The 12,127-nt window shown below is 39.3% G+C and overlaps 1 protein-coding gene across 3 annotated transcripts in view; it reads left to right on the top strand.

Annotated features, from left to right (window-relative positions):
• Positions 1 to 3,936, top strand: part of VEPH1 (ventricular zone expressed PH domain containing 1) — a 191,430-nt gene extending 187,494 nt beyond the window's left edge. For all 3 annotated transcript variants that reach the window (XM_045583631.1, XM_045583630.1, XM_036446347.2), the window contains 2 exons: positions 45 to 181; positions 3,604 to 3,936. In XM_045583631.1, the coding sequence (XP_045439587.1) occupies positions 45 to 181; positions 3,604 to 3,840 (374 nt within the window). In that variant the 3' untranslated portion in view covers positions 3,841 to 3,936. The remainder of the gene's footprint in view (positions 1 to 44; positions 182 to 3,603) is intronic.
• Positions 3,937 to 12,127: the final 8,191 nt, after the last annotated feature.

Raw genomic sequence — 12,127 nt, 5'->3', positions numbered from 1 at the left:
TAACGGAAAAATAAATGGCTTGATCATTCTGTTACCTTCAACAGTTGTAAATCAAGATGGCCAGCCTCTCATAGAAGGGAAACTTAAAGAGAAGCAAGTCAGATGGAAGTTCATCAAAAGGTGGAAAACTCGTTACTTCACACTGGCTGGAAACCAACTTCTGTTTCAAAAAGGAAAGTCTGTAAGTTCCTCTGCTGTTTATTACACCTGCATTTTTAAAGTCTTGATTTCCACCAACCAGCTAAGTAGGCATTTTGTCTCGAGTTAAATATCAATATTTTTTTACTTCTCTGTTTTACAATTTTACAGTGTTGTTTTATTACCATGTTCCTTTCACTGCCCATTCTGTTCATGTCTATGTTAGCTGGTTCACTGTCCGACTTCATTTTATTATGGGAGCTGTTTATTTTTTGTTGACTTAAGTTTCTAGACTATAAACTGCTCTTGACTGCGACACCGTGCCTTTTGTTTTCCTGCAGATCACCTACAGGTACATTTATGGCTCATCATATTGACTGCAATTTCTTTTATAGTTACAGGTTTTATTTAGAGGTGGGGACCGAAGAAAGGGGAACTATGGACAGGGAGGAAGAAAAAAAGGCTGGTCTACTTTAAGTTACTTTTGAAATCACCAAAGTTTAATTTGATTAGGGGAAAAAAATGCTATCTTTCATTCAGTGAATGAATAAAATGGGATTCTAAAATAATTAATAAATATTTATTTAATAGAATTTTCCATGTGAACAAGGATGCTGAGGAAATATCTGTATTCTGAATTTTCAGGGGAAACCTATTAACAATGTCAAGTTTTCCTCTTCTTTTCAAATCATATTAATTGTCATTCAAATCTACTCAATCAGGATCAGGGAAATAAAATCTTGACCTACTTCTTGGCTACTTTGAAATATAATAATAATTAATTAATAATAATAATAGAAATTCATCAGAGTTCACCACATGCCACCCTGGATTGACTCAAACAATCCTTTGAGGTCAGCACTATTATTGTTGCCACTTTACAGAAGGGGAAACAAGGCTCAAAGAGACTGATTGGCTTGACCAAAGATAGAGCCAGTAAGGTAAAGAGGGCAAAACTGGAGTCAGGCTTGGGCAGTACGACACCAAACATGTTCTTAAGTGAGTCCTTAGTCCTGCTTCCTTGTACACTTACACACAGAGCCAGTGGCAAAGCCAACTGCATCTGAATTAATTAATGAAAGGTCTTAAATTACTTAAAAACACAATGCACTGAGAATATATGCACTATATTTTTAGAGTGCTCATTATAAAATTTATATTACCCAACAGAATCAAATATGGCATATCTGAATCTGACAAATGCTGATCAGTGCTTTTTCAATCTATAAAACTTCATGTTAACTTTTTGAGTAAAAAAAAGACTTTGAAGTCACCTATTCTAAACTCATGTTACTTTCTTCATTTGTGTGTATAATAAAATAGACAGATGGATTTTTCTGTGGCTGAAGATCTTTTTAAAAGGGAAGTATAGTGTGTTCAATTTAGACAGTTATTGGAGGTTTAAGAAACGTTATTTTTGTTTAGTATAGGTTCAAATGGCCATCTGGATTTCCTGTTTCCATTTAAAAAGTCAGGAATACAAGTCAAAATGTAGTGACTTCTCAGATCCCTTGAGTCAAAGCAGATTCAGTGCATAAAAGTGTTTTTCCTGAACTCAAATAATGACCTTTATCCTTCTTGATTCAGAGCTTTTTAATAAAGTTTACAGAATAAACTATTTTATAGTTGGCAAAATTGTTTGACATCTTTATCGGGAAATAATGGTTTAACATTCCAGAAACCTGACAAAACATATGGCTCAAACATTGGGAAATAGTATAAAATAGTACAAGGGCCACAGCAAAATCTCCTTCATCCCCAGGGACACAGTAACCTGGCAGTGGTCAGCAGTCTAGCCACATTGTAAAAGGCCTTTCTTGTAAATGAGAAAAAAAATATGCACTTTAAAATAAAAACTAAAATTTTCTACTATTCAGATCTCTACAACCAGCTAGGCAATGGTGTCCTTTAACTTTCTTGCCATTTCTATCTTGGTTATTTTACTGTCCTTCTTGAAATAACTATAACAACTTTTTTATCAGTTCTTTCACTTATCAGTCCCTGTACTGTAGGCTAATCCAAAGAAATATAATTTTATTATTCTCAGATAAGCTGACAAATACTGTCTAGTGCAGATATCTTCCAAGTTTACCCTATATAGCCCCTAAAAGAATTAGAAAGGGAACTATATTACCAATAGTATTTTAAATTGTATCAACACTTTAATCATAAATGTAAACAGTTGTACAAAGTGTAATTTCTGTTGAATTATAGGCATTATCATTTTTAAATAAAATATTATATATTTTATTTTAAATGTAACCACTGAAATAAAATACCATAGCAATTTGACACCTAACACTATCCATTTAAAAATTATATAAATTAGTTTTTCTTTAACAGAAATGTTTGCATTGTGTCATTTTTCCTTGAAATCATATTTTTATCCTACCTCTCCCACAGCATTTCACTATAAACGCCCTATTATTTTTCATTGCAATAAAACTATGTATATAAATTGAAATTTAATTTTAATTTCTTGTGACCATCAGGCTCTAAATACTAAGGTTTTTTTATTTTTTCTCTTTTAAAAATGATATCATTTAATAAAAACCATAATATAATACCAAATGTATTATTATATTACTAGTTATTAACCATTAATAAGTGAAATGCTATTAGAAATGCATCTCTTAACAAAAATAAATGGGGATGATAATGTTGCCTTGTTTGAAGGATGCTTACTGACATTAATATTCTGTACTGCCTTTTTAAATTTGTTTGATGCTCTTGAGATTCTTCCAAGTTGCATAATACACCATGGAAAGTTTGGGGTGAATGAGAAGGGTATCTTTTCATTGCCAAGTGGAAGAAGGGTGATTGTACAGGAGAGGTGGGAAAGGGGAATTGAAAAAATCCTCAACCACAGGTACATTCTCCAGGAGACAAAACAGAGTTAAAGACCTGAAATTGCTTTAAACAAGTATCTGACCCCTTAAAACTATTCATGCGAGCAGACAAATGACGCTTCCAAAGTTCCACAGAGTTTCAAAAACAGTTTGATCTACTTAAAACACTGAAACCCTTGTTATCTATTAACTCCTCTTTCTCAGATATAGCACAAAGTAAAATTAAATTCCATGTTTCCCAAATTATCTCAAATTCTGAGTTAACAGTACTCCAAATTGCACTGTTAAGTTTTGCTCTACTAATGAAGTTTTCATATTAATTGAAAATGACATAAAATCAAAGAAATATGAATTAAGCATTTTCTGCAATCCCAAGGCCTAATTTCTATAAATTAGCTATCTTGTGCCAATTTGATATAATAGCAAAGGGCCAATTGTTCACTCCTTTCTTGTTCTAACGACCCTTTGAGGCAATGGTGCCCCAAATAGCAAAGGCTTTGAGCCAGATGAATGGAAAGGATTCTGATCCTCTTGGAAAAGTCTCCAGTAGCCAGAGGTCTTCCCATACCCTGGGAGCCAGCCAGCTCATGTATTTTACTTCCCATATGCATTTCAGAAAGACGATCCTGATGACTCTCCAATAGAACTCAGCAAAGTACAGAGCGTGAAGGTTGTGGGCAGGAAACGCAGGGACCGCTCGCTCCCTCGGGCTTTTGAAATCTTCACAGACAATAAAACCTATGTCTTCAAGGCCAAGGATGAGAAGAACGCCGAAGAGTGGCTCCAGTGCATCAATGTGGCAGTTGCCCAAGCAAAAGAGAGAGAAAGTCGAGAGGTAACCACATATCTGTAGGGACTCGCAAGCCGACCTCACACTGACTGTGTACAATGGTATTGCACTATCACTGCCAATGTCAAGAAAAAAAAAAAAAAAGATAAATTCGCCAAGTCATGTGTTTGTTTTTTGTGGGGTTTTTTACTAAATACCAGGGGAACAGTTTTTCCTCAGAAGCAGTACCCAAAAGTGGCAGGATTCCTAGCACATTTTCTATCCTGGTGGCATCTGCATTAACTTCAGAGCATCTCTGTAAGCTAGGATAAGCATAGGAAATCATGTTCTCCATCCCCCAGTTCTGTGCTACTCCCATTTAAACTTGAGATTTTGGGTTTTGCCATTACCATTTTTTAAAGAATCAAGCTGTGGGAAGCAGAATTCTGGAATGACTCCCAGTGACCCACACCCGGTATAACCTCCCATTGAGTGTGGTGGAACCTGTAACTTGTTTCTAACTAGTGGAATATGGCAAAAGACATAGACTCGCCTCTCTCCCGATTATGTGCTATTCTATGGCAAGGGTAAAGAGATTTTGCAGATATAATGAAGGTCCTTAATCGGCTGACTTTGAGGTCATCGAAAGGATATGATCCTAGGTGAACCTGACCTAATCAGATGAGCCCTTTAAAACCAAGTCAGAGACTCTCTTTCACTGGCCTGGAATAAGCAAGCTGCTATGAACCCTACAGCTTCAAGGAAATGAATTTTGCCAGCAACCAGTGAACCTGGAAGAGGATCCCCAGCCTCGAGTAAGAGCCCAGCCCCAGCCCACACCTTGACTTCAGCTTTGCAAACCCTGAGCAGAGGACCTAGCTGAGCCATACTTGGACTCCTGACCCACGGAAACTTCAAGATAATAAATATTTGCTTTTTTAAGCTGCTAAGTGTGTGGTGATTGGTTATGTAGCAGTAGATCACTAATACAAAAAACTTGGGCTATACATAAAGGATCATTTTTTTTTCCTAGAAATTTACTAACCTTGTGATTTAGTATAGAAACCCAGAGGAAGATAACAAGTAGTCAATATCCTTAGTTCATCCTTGACTACTGCTAACTCACCAGGACAGGAAATAGAAAAGAGGCCAACTGATGAAGGAAACAATTCACTTTTAACATATAAGCTTTGAGGTATTGGGGGACACAAAAGTTATTACAGGTGGGAAATGGAGTTCTGGAGGTCAAAAGTTGGGCTTGTTGGGTATATGGGTGATCACTGAATATGTGGAATTAGTTGACATTATTCAGGGTAAGCAAGACAAAAGACCTTCTCAGGGCTGCCTGGATGTTTTCAGAAGTGATGAAAAAGATTAAGCTCCTTTTTGCCGTAGCAATTTAGGGAGCAGCTACCAAGCAACAGGTACCATGCTTGGCCTGGAGAGACAAAAATAAAAGACTCAACTCCATTCAAGGAACGTACAGCGTAGGGGAAGAGACAGATGTTTACAACAAAAATGGAAATGCTCTGTGGCAAGTACCTTGATGGAGGTTTGTGAGAACACAGGAGAAGGCACCACCACCGCAACTGACTTTGAACTCAGTGTGGGCTCCCTCCCTACTTCCCAGGGTTGTCAAATAATGAGCTTGCCTTAAAGAACTATTCAGAGTGTTTCTGACAGACACAGAGCAAATGGTCAGGAGAGGGAACCATCTTGCAAAGGCAAAGGAGAGAGAGGGAACATGGTCCATTTGCAAAACAGCAAATCCTTCCCTGGGATTGGAACATATGGGGCCTTTTAAGGAATGGTGCAGGATTATGCTGGGCCATGGCATAAAGGGCTTGGTTCCAGAGGGCTAAGGATCTTGAACTTTGTCCTTAAGTTAGTGAAGCACCATTAAAAGGTTTTAAGAAGAGATAAATCATTTTGAGAATGGTGTAGAGAAAGGGATATGGGATATTATTGCAGGGAGATGATTTAGGAGGTGTGTAGGAGGTATTTAGGACCTAGCCCAATGTAGTAGCTGGGAGACAGAGGGAAATGAAAGTGCAGGAAAAAAAAATATTGAACCAGTGAAATGGACAGGATACTGATGGGTTGAAGAGAACTGGTGTGCCAGAATGTGGAGAAGTCCCTGATGACCCCTAATGCTTTCTTGGGAAAGCTAATGAAGATGGCAGCATTCACTGAGAAAAAAATTTCCAAGCAACAGTTTAATAGGTGGGCCCATGGCAAATTAAATTTTAATGTATACATTCAGAATATAGACAAGTGATTTACCTTGGGACTAGAGGGACATTCCCTTCTATGAAGCTGGACAAGAAAGGATGAGAAAACATGTGTAAATGGTTCTCTAAACATTATTTTAAACTCTACTATCAATTGGTTGCCTCCTGCACAGGCCCTGGGCCCAGGGTAGGGAGGAGCCTGCAACCAAGTACATGCCCTTGGCCAGAATCAAACCTAGGACCCTTCGGTCTACAGGCCAATCTCTATCCACTGAGCCAAACCAGCTAGGATTACCTACTGCTTAAGAGTCAATGAGTAACCCTGGCTAGTTTGATTGATTAGGAAAAATGGGTAACTGATTAATAGAAATAAAATATTAAGTGACACTGCATTAGTGATTAATAATTTAAATGCCAATCATGTGCTTGAACCTTTCATAGCAGAGGTTACAGTAAAATGCCAGTTCTGTACTGATTCTGTTTTCACTAAATGCTTGTCCCCAGAAAGAAGAGAATGGCCCTACCAGCTCAATTTGGAAGAAAATAATTATTTTTGCTGCTTGTTACTACATCCTTGTTATTTAATTAATGAAATGCCTCTAGCTTAAAACACAATTCTCAAAGCCTTAAAACCAAATCTAAAGAGAAATAAATGAATGAGGAGTAAATAATCTTTCTTCTGGTTTCATTCCATGATGCAGTGATTCCAAATGCAGCCAAATTCTCCTGGGTTCAGAATCACACAAGGAATTTCAGAATCCTCAGTTTCCCACTGATATTTCTGGCACTTCCACCCTTGCTTACCACAGACTGGCCTTTCCCAAGAGGGCAGCCATTCCTGCTCCTGGTCTAAGAAGAAACCACATTTCTAAACATGTCTAAACCTTTAAAAATGTTGATATAAATACAATTATAAGCATGGACTGAAATTCAAGTGGTTTTCATTTTTTACTTCATTTGGACTCTTTTCCCACCCAAATAGCCATGGAAAATATAAATGTTTATGTGTGAGAATCTCATCTGATTATTTCTTGAGAACCTGGAGTTGGTAAAAAATAAATAAATAAATAAATTAAAAAAAAAATGCTCAATGCTTTTTTTAATACTAGTTTTCTAGAAAATCCTTAGCTGGTAATGTTGAGGGACATTTACTGGACCATCTTCAATGTATCGCCTTTGAATTAAAGATGGTCCTTTGGGGCCTATTGAGTATGGCTTATTCCCAGGCATCAGTAAAGATTATCTGGTTGAAAAGCATTTTTCATTTTTGGAAACAATTATGAGGTGATGTGAGAAGCTATGTGAGCCAAATTCAAGGTGCACTGGAGAGAAGTAAATACCAAAAATGCCCTCATTTGGGATTTCCAGTCCCCAAAATCTAACTCAGTTTTCAGATGAAAAACGAAGAAAAACCCATCTTGTGTATAGACATCTTGGTGCCATTCCTCCCCAAAGATTATTCTGAAAGATAGAGGGTTGGATCCAGATCTTTCCATCATCGCATCATTTCCTGCCAGGCTTGTGTGGATCAGAAATTCCCAGAAGCAGGGGCTGCAGGGAGGGTCCTCCAACCTCCGATGTGCAGTGTGTTAGATGGGTAGGCACAGGGCTGGGCCCAGGTGGCTCTGCCCTTGGTCCTTGGTGGGTGTAGGTACAAATGCATGTTCTTGTTCACACAGGGCAGGGATCTGTAAACAACTCAGCTCCCTCTGGGAACAGCCTCAGGACAGTGTTTTCAGAATGTTATCAGACATGATTTTAAAACAACTAAAATAATAAAAATTAAGAAAACACCTTCACACACAAAAAAAGATAGAAGGGTTGTCAAATCAGGGAAATTTCTACCAGCACAGTGGAATCTAGAGAAAGAGGTACAGGCTCTGGCTATGGGTACATGAGAATGCAAGTCCTAATTCTAACCAAAACCAAACTACCAATCTAAGCAAAATGCTCAGCTCTCACCTCTAGGTTGGGATGAGATGGGACAGAATTGGTGTGAGGCTTACACGTCATATGAAAGCAGAGAACCTTTAACTGAATAGGTTCTTGATAAAGACACTCCCCTAAGGAAGGGAAAATTCTACCAATGAAATTACGATGTGATGCCTTAATAATGTCCAATGAAGCGTGCTTTACTTCAAAATGTCTTTTATCTGTTATCTGAGGGATCTGGCAGTTTCTTCTGACTTTAGGTACTTTGTGTGATATGTGATAGGTAATTCTTTTGTATCCATTTCAGCAACAAAATGAAGCATGGATTTATCCACAGGGTGGTGTGTTTCTTTCTCAAGTAGAGCATGTAATGGTTGCTTTGCATCACCACATGGAACTGCAGACATTCCTCTAATAACGGCTCTTTGGCTCACTAAGTCCCATTTCATCCCAGACCTCTTGTTTCTGTACTTTCCTGTGTACATGATAACTTTATTTTTTCAAAGGCAAATCATATAATATTTCCAGACCTACTGAACATCAATTAGCACATGTGGTGTTGACCATGCACATGACTCAATTAAACTCACAACACAAAGCGCTAGCACCAAGCTTGAGTGATAGCGAGTCATAGTCATTCCTGGTGGGTGCCAATTATAAGACTCATTCCTGAATTCAGAACTGTTAAAATATGGGAGAAAAAAATGTACATAAATGAGCAAAAGTATTAATTTAAGAGTTCCACAGGAGTTTGTTTCACAGTAATCAAAATTGTAATATAAAACTTTTTGTGAACATTAAAGTATATGGCAAATAAAAGAAATTTTTTATTTAATCTAATAAATACTTTAATCTATTAAAATGGTTACAGTGCTCCTAATGGATCCATTCTCAAAAGTATGAGATCAGCCAAAAAAAAGTCAGTGTTATGAATTAGTCCAAGTCAAAGGCCTGAGAACCAGCTGTTCAAAAACTGAGAACTGGGAGTTCTGGTGTTCCAGGGCAGATCCCAGCTCAAGAAGAAAGGAAGGCTGAAACTGGTTTGGCTCAGTGGATAGGGCATCGGCCTGCAGACTGAAGGGTCCCAGGTTCGATTCCCGTCAAGGGCATGTACCTTGAGTGTGAGCACATCCCCAGTAGGGCCTTGTACAACCTGGTAACAGAAGCAAACACACACACACAGTAGGGGGTGTGTAGGAGGCAGCTGATGGTTGTTTCTCTCTCATAGATGTTTCTAACTCTCTATCACCCTCCCTTCCTCTCTGTAAAAAATCAATACAATACATTTTTTTAAAAGAAGAAAGGAAGAATTCGCACTTCCTTCACCTTTGTGTTCCATTTTGCCCCCAATAGATTGGATACTGTCCAACCACCGCTGGTGACAGTAGATGTCTTTATTTGGTCTACTGAGTCAAATGCCAACCTCTTCCAGATTCACCCCTCATGGACACACCAAGAAATAATGTTTTACCAGCTCTCTAGGCATCCCGTAGGCCAGTCAAATTGACACATAACATTAACCACTGCACCCTCTATTTTAATGGAAATAATATGACTAATGTCCACATATAAGCCATGTTTCCTAATGCCTCTGCTCTCCCTTGATGTGCTCCCCTTTATCCAATTCCCTTCCCTGGCAGGGAAGTTAGATAGGAAATGAGCCGAGATGGCAGGGGTGAAGGCAGAGGGCATGTGGTGTATCTTTCACCCACGGTCACAGATGGGATCCTGGAGGTGAAGTTGGGATAGTGTCTGAGGAGGAACTCCATACCAAGCAGGAGGAGCATTTCCAGAAGAGGCCCTCAAGGTCAACCGGACCAGAGACAACAGCAGGAAGTGAGAACTGGAGCCAAGTTGGAAGCTGGGGGACCAGGGAAGAGAAAGGAGTAGAGCCAAGTAGGTGGAGCAGGTAGTGGGCTGTATGAAAAGTATAGGAGCAGGACAATGCCCAAGGTCATGTTTTCTCAGATACCCGCCTAGGGGAGGAGGGTGCTGATGAGACAGGTTTCCAGCACCTCATGCGTGTGTGTTTGCTTCTGTTACCAGGTTGTACGAGGCCCTCATCATGTACGAGGCAGAACAGGCAAGCACCCTGACTGAAGTCTTGGCTCCTGGGTCCTATCATGAGGACCCCAGCCTTGCCGAGCACTTTGGATACTGACATTCTTTTCATTCCACACCCCCCATCCAGAACATATTGAATGTGTTTTCTTCAAAGAAAATCTATCTGGGGTTAAGAGAAGGGGAGATAGATATCCTGGAGCTTTCTTGTGCATATTTTTTTTTGTAACATGATAATCAGACACATTATATTTAATAGTTCCTTACGCCTTGGTGGAACAGACTTTTACAAAGTTTGCATTGAAAAGAAAGAAAATACGTTTCATCTGTTTTTCAACCAATCAAATGATTAGAATTCACTTCATACTTAGAACCTAGAAAAGTAATGAAGCACTCAAAAAATGTGAAAATATGAAGTGTTCAAACAGATGACAGACTCATTTCTTCATAAGAATAACAGTATTCCGTGAGACCTCATAGGAAATGGGGGAACGGGGGTTTAATAGTAAATTCTAATTTTTCCTTTTTGAATTATTTTACAGTTCTTTTTTGCTTTATTTTTTAACCACCGGTCACTTTATATCAGGATAATATACTGGTATACACATGTCAGTATAGTACACATTTACAGACACACTAGTAGCCCATCACACGATATCTCCCACAGTAGGCTGCCCACTGCTTTTGCAGAAGCCAGCAGGAACCACAGTGTGCCGCCGGGAGCCACACTGTTTCCATGGGACCTGTGCCAATTCTGCTTCCTTGGGAGGCAAGCCTGCCATTTCTTCTCCCGGCCTGTAGCTTGGCTGCAGAGGCTGCAGGCCGCCACCCCTGTCCCCCAGAGGCCCTCCCACTGCAGCGATGAAGCAAAAATTCCACCAGGCCACTCACACTGCCCGCTCTCAGGACTGGGGAACTCTGGCAAGTCTGAAGGGACTGGGAGCCGCCATCTTGTGGGTATGGGCACTGCCATATTTGTGATGGAGTAGTGGTTAATTTGAATATTACCCTTTTATTAGATAGTATACATACACCTATTTTTTAATATATATTTTATTGATTTCTTACAGAGAAGAAGGGAGAAGGATAGAGTTTGAAACATCAATGAGAGAGAAACATTGATCAGCTGCCTCCTGCACAACCCCACTGGGGATGTGCCTGAAACTGAAATACATGCCCTTGACTGGAATCGAATCTGGGACCCTTCAATCCGCAGGCCAATGCTCTGTCCATAGGCCAATGCTCTATCCACTGAGCCAAACCAGTTAGGGCCATACACCTATTTTTTACACAGGTGTTATGACAACAAAACAATTACTTTGAAATGTATTTTGTAGAAATCAATCTTTTTATTTCTCATTATTTTATGTTAAGATTCCTTCCCTGCCCCATTTCTCTCTCTATCTAGACTGGGGTTTTGTGTAATCAGTAAGAACTCTATGTGTTGCACTGTTCTTAACCGAGATTCACTTTTACACATCAGATTTGCCTGGGGAGTATTGTGTTCCCTCTTAATTCAGAGCTATTATGATTTGGAAGAAATTGTTTAAATGCCTTTTCTCTTGAGAGAGAAAAATAATGATCCTGTTTGCCAAGCTAGCTCATAAACACAAAAATCAGAATAGGGCCCATCCTTTTCATTTAACTAAAACCTCAGTTGGGAAATGTCTATCTAGAAAAATTAACCATGAAATATAATACTTGGGGTATGTGTGCTTTACGTACTGATTTGAGAGCATTTTAACCAGGACTCACTGGAACATATCACAGAGAGTTATCTTATGCTTTTCTCCACAAACACCCCTCACGTGCATATTCATGTTCTTGGCATCACTGCAATATTGTTGTCTCCTGAAATCCTACTGTTATATCAGCTTCCAATGAATGCAAATGGATATCCACCGCAGCCAATACTGTCACAGTGAGCTTCCAGTATAAAGAAGCCACTAGCAGAACGCAAGGCGGCCAAGGAAACTGCCCGATTCTTCCAATGAAGGGGACTCAGCATTTACCATGCAGGTGACAGGATCACAGCTGTTGGAGTGCAAAGACATTAGAGTATGGAGGGTCCAACTCCCCCCACTCCAAGCCCCTCCCTTATCATCACTTGGAGCTGTCATTTCAGCTGCTAATATTTATATAGAGAA

Source organism: Pipistrellus kuhlii, unplaced genomic scaffold (assembly GCF_014108245.1).
Source record: "Pipistrellus kuhlii isolate mPipKuh1 unplaced genomic scaffold, mPipKuh1.p scaffold_m20_p_2, whole genome shotgun sequence".
Taxonomy (NCBI): domain Eukaryota; kingdom Metazoa; phylum Chordata; class Mammalia; order Chiroptera; family Vespertilionidae; genus Pipistrellus; species Pipistrellus kuhlii.
This window is presented reverse-complemented; position numbering and strand designations above follow the sequence as displayed.